This window comes from Papio anubis, chromosome 13 (assembly GCF_008728515.1).
Source record: "Papio anubis isolate 15944 chromosome 13, Panubis1.0, whole genome shotgun sequence".
Classification (NCBI taxonomy): domain Eukaryota; kingdom Metazoa; phylum Chordata; class Mammalia; order Primates; family Cercopithecidae; genus Papio; species Papio anubis.
The window spans coordinates 12,724,186-12,739,124 of NC_044988.1; the positions used below are offsets into that span (position 1 = coordinate 12,724,186).

The following is a 14,939-nucleotide window of genomic DNA, read 5'->3' on the forward strand; positions in this document are numbered from 1 at the left end:
TCCACAAGGCTTTGGCTCAAATCATACTCTTGCTTAGCTCCTCCCCTACTGTCCTGATTCCCCGTTCCTGTCCCAGGCACACCCTTAATAAATTACTTGCACGTGAAACCTCATCTCAGCGTCGGCTTCCAGGAAGCCTGACTTAAGATAAGGATCTACTCAGGGCTGTTGTAAAGCAACCACTTCTGAAAGCTATGAGCAGAATGTCCAGCAGGAGAGTCACAAACGGCAACATTTGGCATCAACACTTGTTGTGTTTGGCTCATAGAGACCTTAAAAAATGTGAAGGGTCTTGCCAACATTTAAAAACTGGAAAATTTCACATAAAAACCCTGATCTCCCCTTGTCTTAAAAAAAAAATCAGAAGAGTTGGGCACACTAGGTTTTCATTCCTGCACGCCAACATGGGCTGGGCTAGGGGCAGTCCTACCCTGTGCATGGGGCATTCCCCTCCATCCCGGTTACTCACGCCCAGGACTGTCCCAACCTGTAGTCATTTGAATCAGGAACCTATAGTCTAGCACATAGAAAGTACTCAATAAAGTTGGTTGAATCTGAATAAGGTCTCATTTTCCTTGAAAACAATTCAATGCAGGGGCTGCTGAAGTCCAGGGGTGAGTGAGTGTGTAAGAGGATGCATTGCTCTGTACCACTCTGACTCTGTCCTCATGCCTGGCAAGGCATTGATGTACACTTCCATAAACACTCTTCTGAAAGAATATAAATCAGTAACAAGAGCTGTCATGATAGGAAATTTGTTTGACGGGGAACACTACATAAAATGAAATAAAATCACTCGTGGTTTTAGTATGTAGGCGAGAAAAACAAAAACAGGTCTTAGTTTCAGATGTTGTTTTATGTTGCCATAAATAAAAGGATGGCTACAGCTCAAAAATTACATTTTAACATTTCAAAATGTTGACTTGCCCAACCTGGGTACTTTAAAAAAAAAAAAAGAAATGATTGTAGTAGAAGCCCTTTTAACCAATGAAACTGACAGTAGGTCATTTAAGGAAGGGGAGGTTCCGTAAGCACTCAACCCAGATATTCAGCCAGGAGTGTCCAGGGTGCTGTGCAGGTTGGTCATTGTGTTTCACAGAGAAGTGGCAAGCAGCAATTAATGAGCACATCTGTTAAGTGGAGCTCAGATAAGACAGTGTCTACTGTTGAGAATGCACCTCACAGACCTTCAAGGACAGGGGACATAGTTGACCAAGGGTATCAAACGCTGAGCTCGGGAATTTATCACCTCATTTGCACAGAGGCCAAGCTCCAGAGTCAATGACTGAGAGTGGTGGGAATATAAAGGCAGAACCCTCCTGGGAGACAAGGAAGTCTTCTGAAGGCTGATTTGACTCAAAGACTCCCCAGCAGCCTCGCCAATAACTCCCTAGAGTGAACAACAGTTGAGGGTGCTTGACTTAAGCCTCCGTCCCTCTCTTATTCACCCACAGTCCTGCTCGCATTGCAATCTGATGCTCTTGGAGACCCTTGCTCTCCGATTCCCTTCCCTGCTTCTCTCACCCAAGAGTTTCTCATGATAAAAATCTTTGCAGCTTTAATCCCATCTTGGTGTCTGCTTCTGAGAGGACACATTCTGCACTGGAAAATTCCTACTGCCCACATTTGGAAAAATCTGTCTATTTACCCAATAAATCAAGGCTCCCAATTTCTGTGTATTCCCATGAATCTAAAGGTAAAAGCACTTGCAGAGGAAACCTAAGATGAGTGGGCTTTGAGGAATTGAGTATCGAAGTAAGAGAAAGGGAAAAAGAAAATGAAGAAAGCTTCAGGGGGAGGAGGGGGGGTCAAGGGAAAAGAAGGTGACAACTTCTTTGTTTTTCTTCCACTTGGACAATTTTCTAAGAATATGGGCATGGAGACCCCTGAAATAGCCTATTCACACCACTAGAAACAAACTCTCTGAGACTTTATGCATTACTTCTCTTGCTCCGAGAATTCCAAATGTTAAATTGCTATTTGGACATGAAATTTATCATCCCCCAGGACTGCTGGCCAAGAAGTCCTTCGTGGTGACAATGACAACCACAGGTCGTCACTCTCTGTATCCCACATCTCAACATTTCTAGATTTTCATTTTGTTGAAAGGCAGAAAAAGGGAAGTAAATTGGCTTATGAAATATGTAAAATGCACCTCATAACCAAGAAAAGAAAGAATACAACAATTCACACACATTCTCTCTTCCCTCTGTCTCTGTCTCTGTCTCTGTCTCTCTCTCTCTCTCTCTCTCTCTGCTAAGAGAGTTAACATTATAAGGAAACCTTCAGGCTGGTTATTTTATAATTCACAGCAAAATAAAAAAAGGAGACAAAATCAGCAGCATCATTTATAAACCCTGGAAAATGGAAGTTTCCAAGCTGTCATAAATAAGGATGGAAGCATTTGCCAAGTCAGAAATTTTGCCAAGTTTGAAATCCACTCAATCCTTACATCTTGGAGCTCAGAACGGAACACCAACCTTTTGGGATTTGTAATCATTTCTTCTCAGCAAAACTTCTTGCTATTTATAAGGAAGTAAAAACAAAGGGCAAAAAATACAACATGAAAAGTTTTTTAAGAAGAGCTGGGAGTGTTATAGCACAGTGAGCACTGAGGAGGTGATAATGGTAAATGGTGTATGTACGGGGATTAGATTCCCATTTAATCAAATAGAGCTGAAAGTACATGGTATTCCTATTCCATAAGGGGGTGTGTGTGTGTGTGTGTGTTTGTGTGTGTATGTGTGTAAATTCTTGTACCCTTTCTTTACTTGAGCCTTTCTCTTTCTTTCTCTTGCACACACACATAAACACACAAGCTAAGTACATTCCACCCAACAATTTGAAAATTTTAAAGTGTGAAAATTAAAGAAAAGAAAAGACCATAAATATGGTGTTTGTCTTGAGTAAAAAGAGAACTGGAAGAAAAAGAAGAAAATGCTTTTTAAAAAACAGATAAAAGGGAAAGAAAAAAAGAAAACAGGTTACAAGGGCAGGGATACCTTATGCATTTACACCAAGTCGAGAAGAATTGCAGTCACCAAAATGAAGAACAGAGGTCTTATGGCTAGCTCAGAACTTGCAGCCTAGAGACACCCAAGAGACAAAGGAAAACCATTGGCCTCAGAGAAACAATGCCAGAAGCAGGGATTTTATAGGAAGACAAATCTGATGTGTGTGACCTTGGAAAAGTCATTTAACTTTCTAAGCCATTGTTCTCTTATTATGGGCAGCAATGGTATCAATATTATAGACATTATCATCAGGCTATAGCCCATAAGGCCAAAGATGGAGTCGGCTTGGTTTGTGGAGGTACCTCCCAGCGCCTAGCTCACTGGCTGACATATACACTTGATCCTTGAACAACACAGGTTGGAACTGCTTAAGTCCACTTATACACACATTTTTTTCAATCAATATATTGGAATTTTTTAGGAGATTTGAAACAATTTGAAAAAATTAACAGTTGAACCTTGTAACCTAGAAGTATTGAAAAAATTAAAAGTTAAATATGTCATGAATGCATAAAATATATGTAGATACTAGTCTATGTATTAACCAACTGTTTATGGAATTAGTAAGACTTCTGGTCAAAAGCAAGCTATTGGCCAGGCATGGTGGCCTGCACCTGTAATCCCAGCACTTTGGGAGGCCGAGGCAGGCAAATCACTTGAGGTTGGGAGTTCAAGATCAGCCGGGCCAACATGGTGAAACCCCATCTCTATTAAAAATACAAAAATTAGCTGGGCATGGTGGTGCACACCTGTAGTCCCAGCTACTAGGGAGGTTGAGGCAGGAGAATCGTTTGAACCTAGGAAGCAGAGGTTGCAATGAGCAGAGATCACACCACTGCACTCCAGCCTGGGCAACAGAGCGAGACTCTGTCTCAAAAAAAAAAAAAAAAAAAAAAGCAAGAAAAAAAGTAAGCTATTAGTAGTTAAGTTTTGGGGCAGTCAAAAATTATACTCATATTTTCAACTGTGCAGGGAATTGGTGCCCTTAATCCCCACATTGTTAAAGGGTCAACTGTAATTGACACTTAATAAATATTTACTAGAGTAGGAAGAGATTTGATGGAAGACAAAATGAGATCATATATTAAAGAATATAACATATGTCTCAGGGTTTTGTCAAGGAAAAATAACTCACCCCATATGGTTCAAATGAAGAGATATATTTTAGGGCCACACAGAGAGGTGTGGGCGGGGTAAAGAAACAAACAGGAAATAGGCACTCAGAGACTGACAACAGTGGGAAGCCCTTACCAACACCAGGAATGGAGATTCAGGAGGGGAAAATAGCTTTGCTGGATCCCAGGGAGAGCTGGAACCACAGAGAAGGCGCCATTCTGCAGGACTCCAGATAGGGAGGACTGAGCCTGTTTAAGGCTGGCACCTCCACAAGGGGAACACAGGAGACATACCCTGAACGTCTCCTCTACCTGAGACCTGCCAGTGCACCCCACAGAGTCAGACGCCCTGGGAAGCCAGCAGGAGACCTGCATGTAATTAGACGTGGCATTCAATCCAACAGAGTTGAGTCAAGGGTGATGGAGAGGTCATCAATCAACCTCCCCAAGACCCAGGAGACTGGAGTAAATGCAAAGAGGAAAATCTGCCTTGAGAACAGTCTTTGAAAAACCTGGAAGCTCCCTCAGAGGCTGTGTCCCAGTTCAGGTGACAAACCTAGAACTCCCCACAGAAGGTAAAACAGTGCTGGCGACTCTGTACTTCCTACCCCTACTAAAGGGGCTTGAGGTGAAATTGCGTGAATTTACCTGAGGCTGAATTAAAATCCTTAAAGCAAACAGCCGTGGCCTATGTTTTTATATAATAATTCAGCACGACTGATTACAGCATGACGAGAATTATTAAAAAGAGATGGAAACGTGGTTAATAAACACAAAAGAGGTTTCTCCTTTCCTCCTTGGCGACAGGTTAAAAATTTTAAAAAAGAGAGGGAGGGAACTTTCTGTTCAATAATCTATGGTCAGGCAGAGATTTTAACTCAGTAAACACAGGCTCCAGGGTCTTGTAGCGTGTGAGATGGGGCTTGACCAAATGACTGGAAAATTAGCATGTGCCCTTGGCAGTCTCTCTCAGTTACTGGCTGCCAGACGGGACATTTGAGGACAGGCACATCGAAGTGACCAAGCTGCTCCAATGCTGCTCTGCCTCTGGGTGTTTGAAAGGCAAGGAACAGCGCAGGCATTTTTCACCACCTTGTTCTGACGTCTGGATTCTGTTCATGGAGGTGGCAGGATGTGTCCTCAACACCCCTTCCCACCAGGCCCTTTCCACTTGCAAGGTTTCCCTCAAGTTCACTCATCGGAGAGTGGGAACTACTCCAAAAGAATGGGAAGGACTAAACTTCAAGAGTGATGAGAAAATTCACCTGAAGGCAATCAAAAACAGCAAATCCTTCTTCAGTTACAACGGACAAAGCAAACGTGCTCTGGTTTTTTCATTAACTAATTAGCAGTGAATAGAGACTTGATGCAACTTCTCTTTTTCACAAGGTAAAATTTAAAATGCATGTGCCAGTTTCACTACTGTGCCACATACTTGCAAGTCAAGATCTGCAAAGGATTTGTTCACGGCACAAATACCTGAGGACTTGCTGGGATCAAAGGGTGCCTCTCCGGTGACTTCAGTTAACTTCACAATTCTACTTTGCTACAACAATAACACAACTCCCAGTGCTAGTAGGAGTGGCCACTGGGCACTTGCATGAACCTTAGAGTTGCCACCATCTTTCAAATTGTGCCCTAGACACCTGGCTGGCCTCACTCTAGCCCCAGCCCAGTTCAAGAATCCAGTTCACATCGGGAGCACCAGCTTTACAGCCGGCCTGCCTGAATTCAAATCCTAGTTTTAACTTGTTAGCTAGGCAACCTGAGGCAAGTCCCTCATGGTTTCCATTCCTCAGTTTCCTAATCTTTAAAATATAGGCAATATTAGCTTTGGCCTCATAAAGTTGTTGGGAGGATCATGAAGCACTTAAGTTTGAAGTCAATGCCTGTCACCTATCATTACCTCTTAGGTCCTGTGGTAGAGCTCACTAAAGGATGTGTTAGGAAAGGTGGTAGCAACAGTAAAATTGTCCTAAATTAAGTGCTAGAAAAACATCAATGCCACTCACTGAAAAAGATTTAATGATAAGAAAAAAAGTGCAAATTATGAAGTATTTTTAAGAACATGAAATTTGTGACTTCGAACATGAAGTCGTTCCAACTAGGCCAATCATGTGTGGCCTCCTAGAGCTATTACCAGAAACGACTTCAGGAAGGAAAAGAATAATCTAGTTATTCATAACTCATTGCCTGTGAATACTTGTTTCTAAGTCTTGAGGGAACTTGAAACTATCTTTTCTTTGAAACAATCTTCTGGCTAAGTTGTTACTTACATTCTTAGCCAAAGATTTTTCAATAGATAATTCAAAAATTAAAGTTAATGCAGTCCCTGTTGAAATGATAAAAAGAATTCCGAATTAATAAAATGAGAACTAGTGAGGCCAGCTGTATTCACTGTAAGACATTCAGAGCTATTTCTCCAAGAATTCGCAAATGACAGACCATCATTCGAACTCATGGAACTGTTAGGATACTGGCCAAATAAATCAGAACCTCTTATTTTATCAAAATCAAACTTGAGGCAGAATCAGTGTGTAAGAATTGGCTTTGATAGAAGAATTCAAGAGCAGGATCCTAATAACTCCTGAAACAATTTCAAAGTGGTCTTCACAGGTTGGGCCACACCCAGGATGGCCCAGAGAGTGAAGTTTCCTTTCATTTGGTTTCCATTATTTGCAACCACACAATCTGCATATGACCGAGATATGCAAGTGGGTTTGTAATTCTTGGACATTTACTGAGATACACCCAACGACCCGCCAACCAGAGCTCTTTTGAAGTATTAGCTATTAGCAATACCAAGTGTCCCACTTGCCAGGCAATGTGCTAAGGGTTTTACCTGAGCCATCTCATTTAACTCTTATAACAGCCCAGTGAGGTAAATATTGTACTATTCTTATTACCATCATCTCATTCTGCAAAGGAAGAAACAGAAGCATGGAGCAGTGAAAGAACTTTCCCAAGATTATATTGTTTGTGGACATAGCTGGGATTCAAACCTGCATAGTCTGCGACAAACGCCTGCCACTCCAAATTATCATATGACCTTCAGATGTTAGATGCAACCTGTTCTCAGTTCAATAAATGGAGAAGGGAGTTTGGAAAAAGCACAAGTCACTAACACTGAACACTGGGTTTTTTTTTTGCTTTGTTTTTTTTGTTGTTGTTTTTTTGTTTTTTTGGTTTTTTTGAGATGGAATCTTGTGGTGTCACCCAGGCTGAAGTGCAATGGCGCAATCTTGGCTCACTGCAACCTGCGCCTCCGGGGTTCAAATAATTCTCCTGCCTCAGTCTCCCAAGTAGGTGGGATTACAAACACCTGCCACCATGCCCAGCTAATTTCTGTATGTTTAGGAGAGACAGGGTTTCCCCATGTTGGCCAGGCTGGTCTTGAAATCTTGACCTCATGATCTGCCCGCCTTGGCCTCCGAAAGTGCTGGGATTATAGATGTGAGCCGCCACACCCAGCCCAACACTGGGCTTTTAAAAGAGGGGCAGTATACTTGACAAAGCATGAGGTCACACTAGATTAGTTTTTCCAATCCCTAAGTCCGATTTAGAGCAAAATCCCGTGGGTGTTAACAGAAGGGGATGGCAGGCTCAAATGAATCAGAGCCTGAGGTCCTACAAACCTCACTTTACATCCTGTTTTCAGTGGGAAAAATGGGGCAGGAACCATGCAGCTGACCTAAGGATAGAGACAAAAGGGACATGAAGTGTGGGCACCATGCTAACAGTTATGGTCTCATGGTATCTTCCCTCTACATCCAACATGTTCCCCTCTCTCTCGCTTTCAAGCCCAAGTCATTATTTTATATGTCCACAAAGTCATTTGGAATAGATAAACAGAGCATTGACTATACTCTCTTGTTGTGACCTGGGTCATTTCATTTAAATACCAAAGGGCTTTGCCATGGAATTTAGGGTTTTTAAAAAAATTCCCATAAGCTTTTTTTTTTTTTTTTAAAGGATTGCCTTTTAGCCAATGAAAATATTTCTGATGCAAGAATCAGTAAACAATAAATGGACAATTCATACCGACAGAAATTTTAAAAGTCCTTTTTGGGGGGATAATTTATCACAGAATCTGAAATGGGTTTGGGACTCCCCTGAAACTCTCAGTGACATTTCTCACACTATTTCTTCTAAAGTCTTCAGTTCTGAACGCAACCAAGGGTACTCGGGTGACAGCACACACTTGAGGAGGTGTGAGGAAGTACACAAGATCTATAGAGAATGCAAGACACATGGAGTGAATTATCAAACTTTATTGGCTTGTTAAAAATGATTGAATTCAGCAAGTACATTTATGATCTATCCACATTGCTAAAACAGCACTAAAAATAAAATTTTTAAAAATGATTATCCATTATTTACAGAAAATGTGGAAAAAAATGGCTTTTAAACCTGGAACATTACAGGGAAAAAAAAAAAAAAACACACAGGGCATGAGAATGATTCACAGGCTGCCTCTGGATTACAGCAAATGGTTGAACATGAAGTGGGTGAAACTCAAGGATTTGTCTTTCTTAGGAATCTCTTGTTACTTTGCGTATGTTTATACTCAATTCACAAATGGATTGTCTTACAATAAAGGTGATTAAAAAAAATCTCTGTTCCTTTCTTTTTGCTTTCCACACATTTTTTCCCCCCATAAAAACCTACTGCAGTCATAGTCAGTAGTTAGGGGTGGGGGTTGGTTCAACACATCCTGGGTGCTCGTTCACGACCACGCTAGAGCTACACTGCAACACTAGTCTGAATTAAACTTAGAGTTACCTCACCATCAAAATCAGGTGGCTGGGACGTTCTTTTGTCTCTGAAGCCCAAAACTTGAAAATGGACTGACTTTAGTGGGAAATTTCCTTCTGCAACAGCCGTTTTCATGGAACTTTCCTGGGCTGGGAGTTCTGTGAACCGAATTCAGTCTGGCAGCACCTGGCAGCAAATTCAATTCATGGTCTGTCCAAGAGAGTCCTTAATCTCTCTTATGTCTTTAGATGAACCTGGCATGGTTTGCAGGCACTACAGGCATGTGAACATAGCAGAGCACACTTAATAGAGTGGTTACTTCTGTACTAATTTCCCTGGAGATGAGTCAGCTAAGCTGCACAACTCCAGAGGCTCTGGGGCCGTAGACTAGATGTGACTGGCCCTGCCCACATGGCTGGATGCACCAACCCTGAGAGACCCTATATTGTATGGAATTGCTTGTCCTCACTCCAGTTGTCCCTCCGTATCTGGAGTCTGGACAAAATAAGATGAAATGAACTTCTAGTGTAGTGTGAAGGAATCAAACTCAAACCAAGAGAGAAGTTCTAGGCAGCTAGCACCAAAACAGGTGGAGGTGGAAATCATGCAAAGGAAGAAAGCACAGGTCCTCTGTAGTATCCTGATTCCATTTTGCAACGGAGGAATAAAAAGTTGTGTGTGTTTTAATTCTGCGAAACAACCAATGAAACAAAAATACATTCTCAGTTGGTCATGGGGTCAATTTAGAATACGAGAGAGAGAGAGAGAGAAAGAGAAGTCAGGTGCCCTAAAGGAATAAAGAGAAAAGAAGAGGAGAGAGAAAGCGGGCTTCCCTCCATCATGCTCTCTCTCACACCTGGCGTGAAACTGGTGTTCTGTCTTGAGCTCCTCGAGTTATTTAGTCCACACACCACTGAACAGGTGTCACCTCGGCTCCAAGCCTCAGCTATTCTGGGCCTAATTCAGGATTACTTGGAAAGTGAGAAGCCAAAAGCAAACTCCTGTGTTCTGTGTTGCTGGGTGGGGCTGGGATTGTTTAGTTCTTGTCCTTGCTACCTATTTCTGGAAAGAAAACCTAATGGGTGGGAACTGAAATCAGTCCCTGCTGGGAGACTGGGAGAGAAACCCCCTGAATCAATTCTCTCTCATGTGTGTTGACATTTGCTTTTCCTGTTGTGAGATGAATCTTTCTTAGCCTCAGACTGTTGGTACTTTTGTCGTCACAGAGTTAATGTCTCGTGTGAGGATACTGGACGCGTTCCTTAGTCTAGCTCAGCAGCCTGAGAGGGTCTCTGGAGGCTCCCACTGAGCCATGAGTAAATATAATAAGATATAGGACTTGGACCACATTAAAGGCACCCATGAAAATGGGACATGTACTTTCCTATCTAAACCTGGCAGCACTTGACTGGGCCAAGAGACATGAGCGCTGCCAAAAAGAAATTAGCGTCAGATATAACAGGTGGAAGGATTTGCTAGGATGTCTCTGGCTACACGGGAGTAGGACCAACCAGGGAATGGGTTGAGGGGAGACATTGGTGCAGAATTCCCAGCAAGGGGAGACAGCTGAGGGTCACAGCATGGTGGGAATCATAGGAGAGGAGCAAAGGTAATTGACGTGTTGCAGATAATTGGGTTGTTAAACTCAATTTCTTAGCTTGTGGTAACAAAGCCCTCAATGGCAAGGTCAGGAAGAAAGAAAAGTGAATTTGCAAAAGAAAGACAGAAGGATACAGTGAGAGAACAATGATCATGTTTTAAGACAAAAGTAACAAACTGGCAGCCCACAGACTTTTGTTGGCTTACAAAATATTTTAAAAATAACTGAGCCAACTTTTTAACAATAGGGACACTTCACACAAAATCCAGGTTTCATGTTTCTCCTAAAGAATCACAAGATTTGGAAACCTGGGGTCCCATTCCTGTGGGGCACAGTTGGCTGCGACTGGGGACAGCAGCCCCTCTGAAAGGGCAGGCATCGGCTCATACAGGTCATTCTGTTCATTTTAGAGACCTGCCTGGCACTGCAGTGCCAGAACCTTTAGTTGGAGAGTGACAGGCCCGATTCCAGCAAAAATGCTATCTCTCCTTTTCTAATGCTGCAAAAATGCAACACATGCCATTAGGAAGCTCTAAAAAGCACATTTCTTATAGGGGAGACAGAAAGCAAAATGATGAAAAGGGGTGGTCTAGAGTACAGAAAAGAGAAGCTATGTTACTGATCGTGATCTTTAGGGATTAAAAAACCGAAAAGAACACGAGAATCGTATGAAACAATTTTCTAATAGCCTGCTGTTTTCATCGTTCCCTAGGAGATGTCAACTGATCTTTGATATATTAAATTGCTTTATCTGTCCACTTCTCTACATTTTAAAACAAAAATCTACCTTGCAATCCTTCTAGCTGTTGGGTACAAATATTCTTCTTCTTTTTTATTTTTTTTCCATTTTGGGTCTGGGACACTTTAAAATAGTTCTTAAACAATCCATAGCCTTTCTATGGCTCCATGGTATAACATAAAAGCTTAAAAAATTTTTTTGTACCAAATGGCTGATTGTCAAGAACCTTTGCCGTACCGAGCTCCTGCCTGGCTCACAGCTTGAATTTCATTTTTTCTTTCAGGGTCAGGATTTCTGCTATTAGCTGGCCTCTTTGTAAATCGACACCTTTGGGAAAGATCGAAATCTAAGCAATGACAGAAACTGTCATTTAGCCGCGAACAAGAAAATGGGAATTTAGAAAATATTCGGACCTCCCCACATGGAAGGCCAGCTGCCCTTACACTCAAATGGAATTAGGAAGAAAACTTGAGAACCGGCGGCATGTTTCTGCTTTTGAGAAACCGCCCCTCTTTAAGGCATAGGTATGAAGTAGCCAAGTGAAATGCTGTAATCCATAGGATTCTGTGACAGGTCTGTATCAAGCAATAGCATATTTAGTGGCTAATGTAAAGGATACAATATAAAACCATTATGGATATCCTTTTTATATCAAGTGGTGCCTAAATGGATCCTGGTTTATTAAGATTAATGCCTTGGTTCACACAGGATTCAAAACAATGTTTCTGACTGTGTTGGACTAGTTAAAAATCTATAGAACCTTAAAGCTACATTGCAGCCTTTGTGCAACTATTTCCAAAAAAAAAAAAAAAAAAATGTTTCCAATCCAGCTATGGTGTCTGTGTGCATGTCTAACAGTCAGAGCTGATTGTGTTTTCAAACAAAATGCTGCAGGCCTGGCTCTGAAGTCCTCCTGACAAAAAAGGAGCAGGGTGGGGTGGGGTGGGGATAGCCAAACCTCTCTTCAGGACAAGGATACTGCCTGGCACAGACTGAACACAGCATACGAAGGTCGCTGTGATGCTAAAGTGAATGAAGCAGGTGTCCATGGGTCAGACTCAGGGGGGATGCAGAAATCCGTAGCTCTAAGGCTGCCCTCTCAGCAATGAAGAAGGACATTATAAAGCACATATTCATTAGCGACCTGCCACCTCTTTGCTGCTGGGGTCAGGACAAGCTTTCCTACCCATGAAAACCCAACAGTATGACAGTATGTTGTAGGGGGACTATCCTTCTTAGAATCTCCTCTCCTGCTCACAGCAGGCCAGCCATTCTGCTCGCGGGCCTTTTCAGAGTAGAAAAGCTGCAGTTCTGTAATGCAAACAGCATGAGATACTGTGGCCTTCTCACTCGGCAGACTTCTAAAAAGCAGGTGGATCGCCGAGGGCAAATAAAAAAAGGCAAGGTTATAATTTTACCATATGCATATATTCTACTCTTAGTTATTCTGAAATTGACTATGCCGAACCTAAGTCTATAGCCCCAACAAAACAGCTGTTGCTGCTTGTTCTTGCTTTCTTTTTTCCTCTTCTTCTTCCTTTTAAATGTTTTAAATGTTTGTTTTGTTTTGTTTTGCTGGCTAAGGAACTTTAAGGCAATCCTTAACACTGTTTGACTCTCAGACTTAAGCTAAACATTTGGACTTTTATTGACAGTGAAGGAAATAACCTTTTAATAACACTCCCACGTCCCCAGAGTGAGGTTATATACACCCTTAACTCTTTAAGTCACTGTGTTATATATGAAAAAGTCAAACCCTCTGAATTCAGTGCTGATTATAGAAAATCGTACTAAAATATGTGTTACATGTAGATTAGACTATTTAGTGTGCACTTATACCTGTTCCCAACTTTAATTTTTTTTTTAATTTTGCAGGTCAATTTTAATAAACAGAAGCAATTAAGTCAATAAATGTCAAGTAGGGTCAAAAAACACACTTTTCAGAAGAGAAGTACAATCCAATGGGATTTCATTTCAGTTTTGTATTTGAACTACTGTTAAGAAGAGAAGCATTAATTTAACATGTTTTCTTGAGGTGCTGCTTAGCTGCCTGAGAGTTGCCTCTGCATTGGTGTTCCCCAATCACAGCTCACAATATATGCAGGCTTCATATAGTACATCCTCCAAACACCTCCCACATCTACCAGAAAACCCCAGATAAGCAGCACTTCCCGGGATAAGCCAACAGCAGTCCCAAGAGTCCAGCTTACAGGGCAGCATCAACCAACAAGCACCACAGCCCCTTTCTCTGTCTTTTCCTTTATTTCAGCTACCCATCCAGTGGGATCTTATGAAACAAAACAAAACCTAAAAGAAACACAAAATAAAACATAAGTCATGCTCAAAAGAAAAATCAATGAAAATTAACATACAAGTACAATAACTTTCAAATGAACATAATAAATAAACATCAAAAATGAGACACAACACGGAATATGCTTTAAAACATAGAACAATATATAATAACAGAACAGAAGTTGGGGAAAAATGTGCATCTCATTATTGAGCAACTTAGTTTTAAACTTAAAACTGATTTTACATGGTACATGAAACAAGGAAAAGAAATGCAAAAGATTTCTGCATACAGCTCCACCCACAACTGTATCAGCTGTTAGCAGCTTACTTTAAGGAGGAAACATCTGTGTACAATACAAATGACCCTTGAAGAATTTTTATATAAAGGTTCATGCAAAAGTAAAGCCATTACTTTCAATGGCAAAAACCATGATTACTTTTGCACCAATCTAATATTTGTCTTTATGGGTGGGGGCAATTAGTTTCAACAATACCTAACTACCCAAATCCGGATTTTCTTTCCCCAATGAATTTTAGCAAATTGTTTCTAAAAGAACTGATTAGTTACTCAGCAACTGGCCCAGAGAACCGGCTAACTTTAACTTGTGAAATACTAGACAATACAAATAGTTAGATTCTTTTCTTTTTTTTTTTTTTTTTTTTTTCAGAGTATTGCTCTGTTGCCCAGGCGGGAGTGCAGTGGCGAGATCTCGGCTCACTGCAACCTCTGCCTACCAGGTTCAAGCGATTCTCTTGCCTCAGCCTCCCAAGTAGCTGGGATTACAGGCACAAGCCACCACGCACGGCTAATTTTTGTATTTTTAGTAAAGGCAGGGTTTCACCATGTTGCCCAGGCTGGTCTCAAACTCCTGACCTCAAGCAATCCACCTGCCTCGGCCTCCCAAAGTGCTGGGATTACAGGCGTGAGCCACCATGCCCGGCTATACTTTTCTAAAATAATTAATTAGTTGCTTAACTTTAAGTATTATAGCAAATATCTGACACATATGGAGATGTAATATTTATTATATAACATATAATATATAGCATACAACATGCAGTATATTGTATATGTATATATTATATCTATAAGACATATAGTATATGTATATATTATATATAATAATATATAAATAATATGATATGTAATATCTAACATTAAGTAATCCTACTTAATTTATTAAGCACCAACCAAACAGCAGACACTGTGATAAATGTTACAAAATAAAGAAAATGCAGTTCCTTGACCTCAAATACTTCATTGCTCCACAGAAAAAGAAAGATAAGTAAATAATTTGCTCAATAAATGACAGTGAATCTACTTTGTGCCAGTTCTCTTCTTAGCATTGTGCCCAAACTATTCTCTTTTATTTTCACAATAACCCTATGAGATAAGTTCTACTATGGTGACCTCTTCACTG

At 41.0% G+C, this 14,939-nt stretch overlaps 1 protein-coding gene across 12 annotated transcripts in view; it reads right to left on the bottom strand.

Moving 5' to 3' along the window:
- NTRK2 (neurotrophic receptor tyrosine kinase 2) overlaps window positions 1-14,939 on the bottom strand; it is a 366,819-nt gene that overhangs the window by 212,272 nt on the left and 139,608 nt on the right. For 4 of the 12 annotated variants that reach the window (XM_031654087.1, XM_009189040.4, XM_031654088.1 and 1 more), the window contains one exon: window positions 8,385-13,530. The exons of the other annotated variants lie outside the window; for them this stretch is intronic. In XM_031654087.1, coding sequence (XP_031509947.1) covers window positions 13,493-13,530 — 38 coding nt within the window. In that variant the 3' untranslated portion in view covers window positions 8,385-13,492. Of the gene's footprint in view, window positions 1-8,384; window positions 13,531-14,939 lie in introns of those variants that run through there. 12 annotated transcript variants of the gene reach the window in all.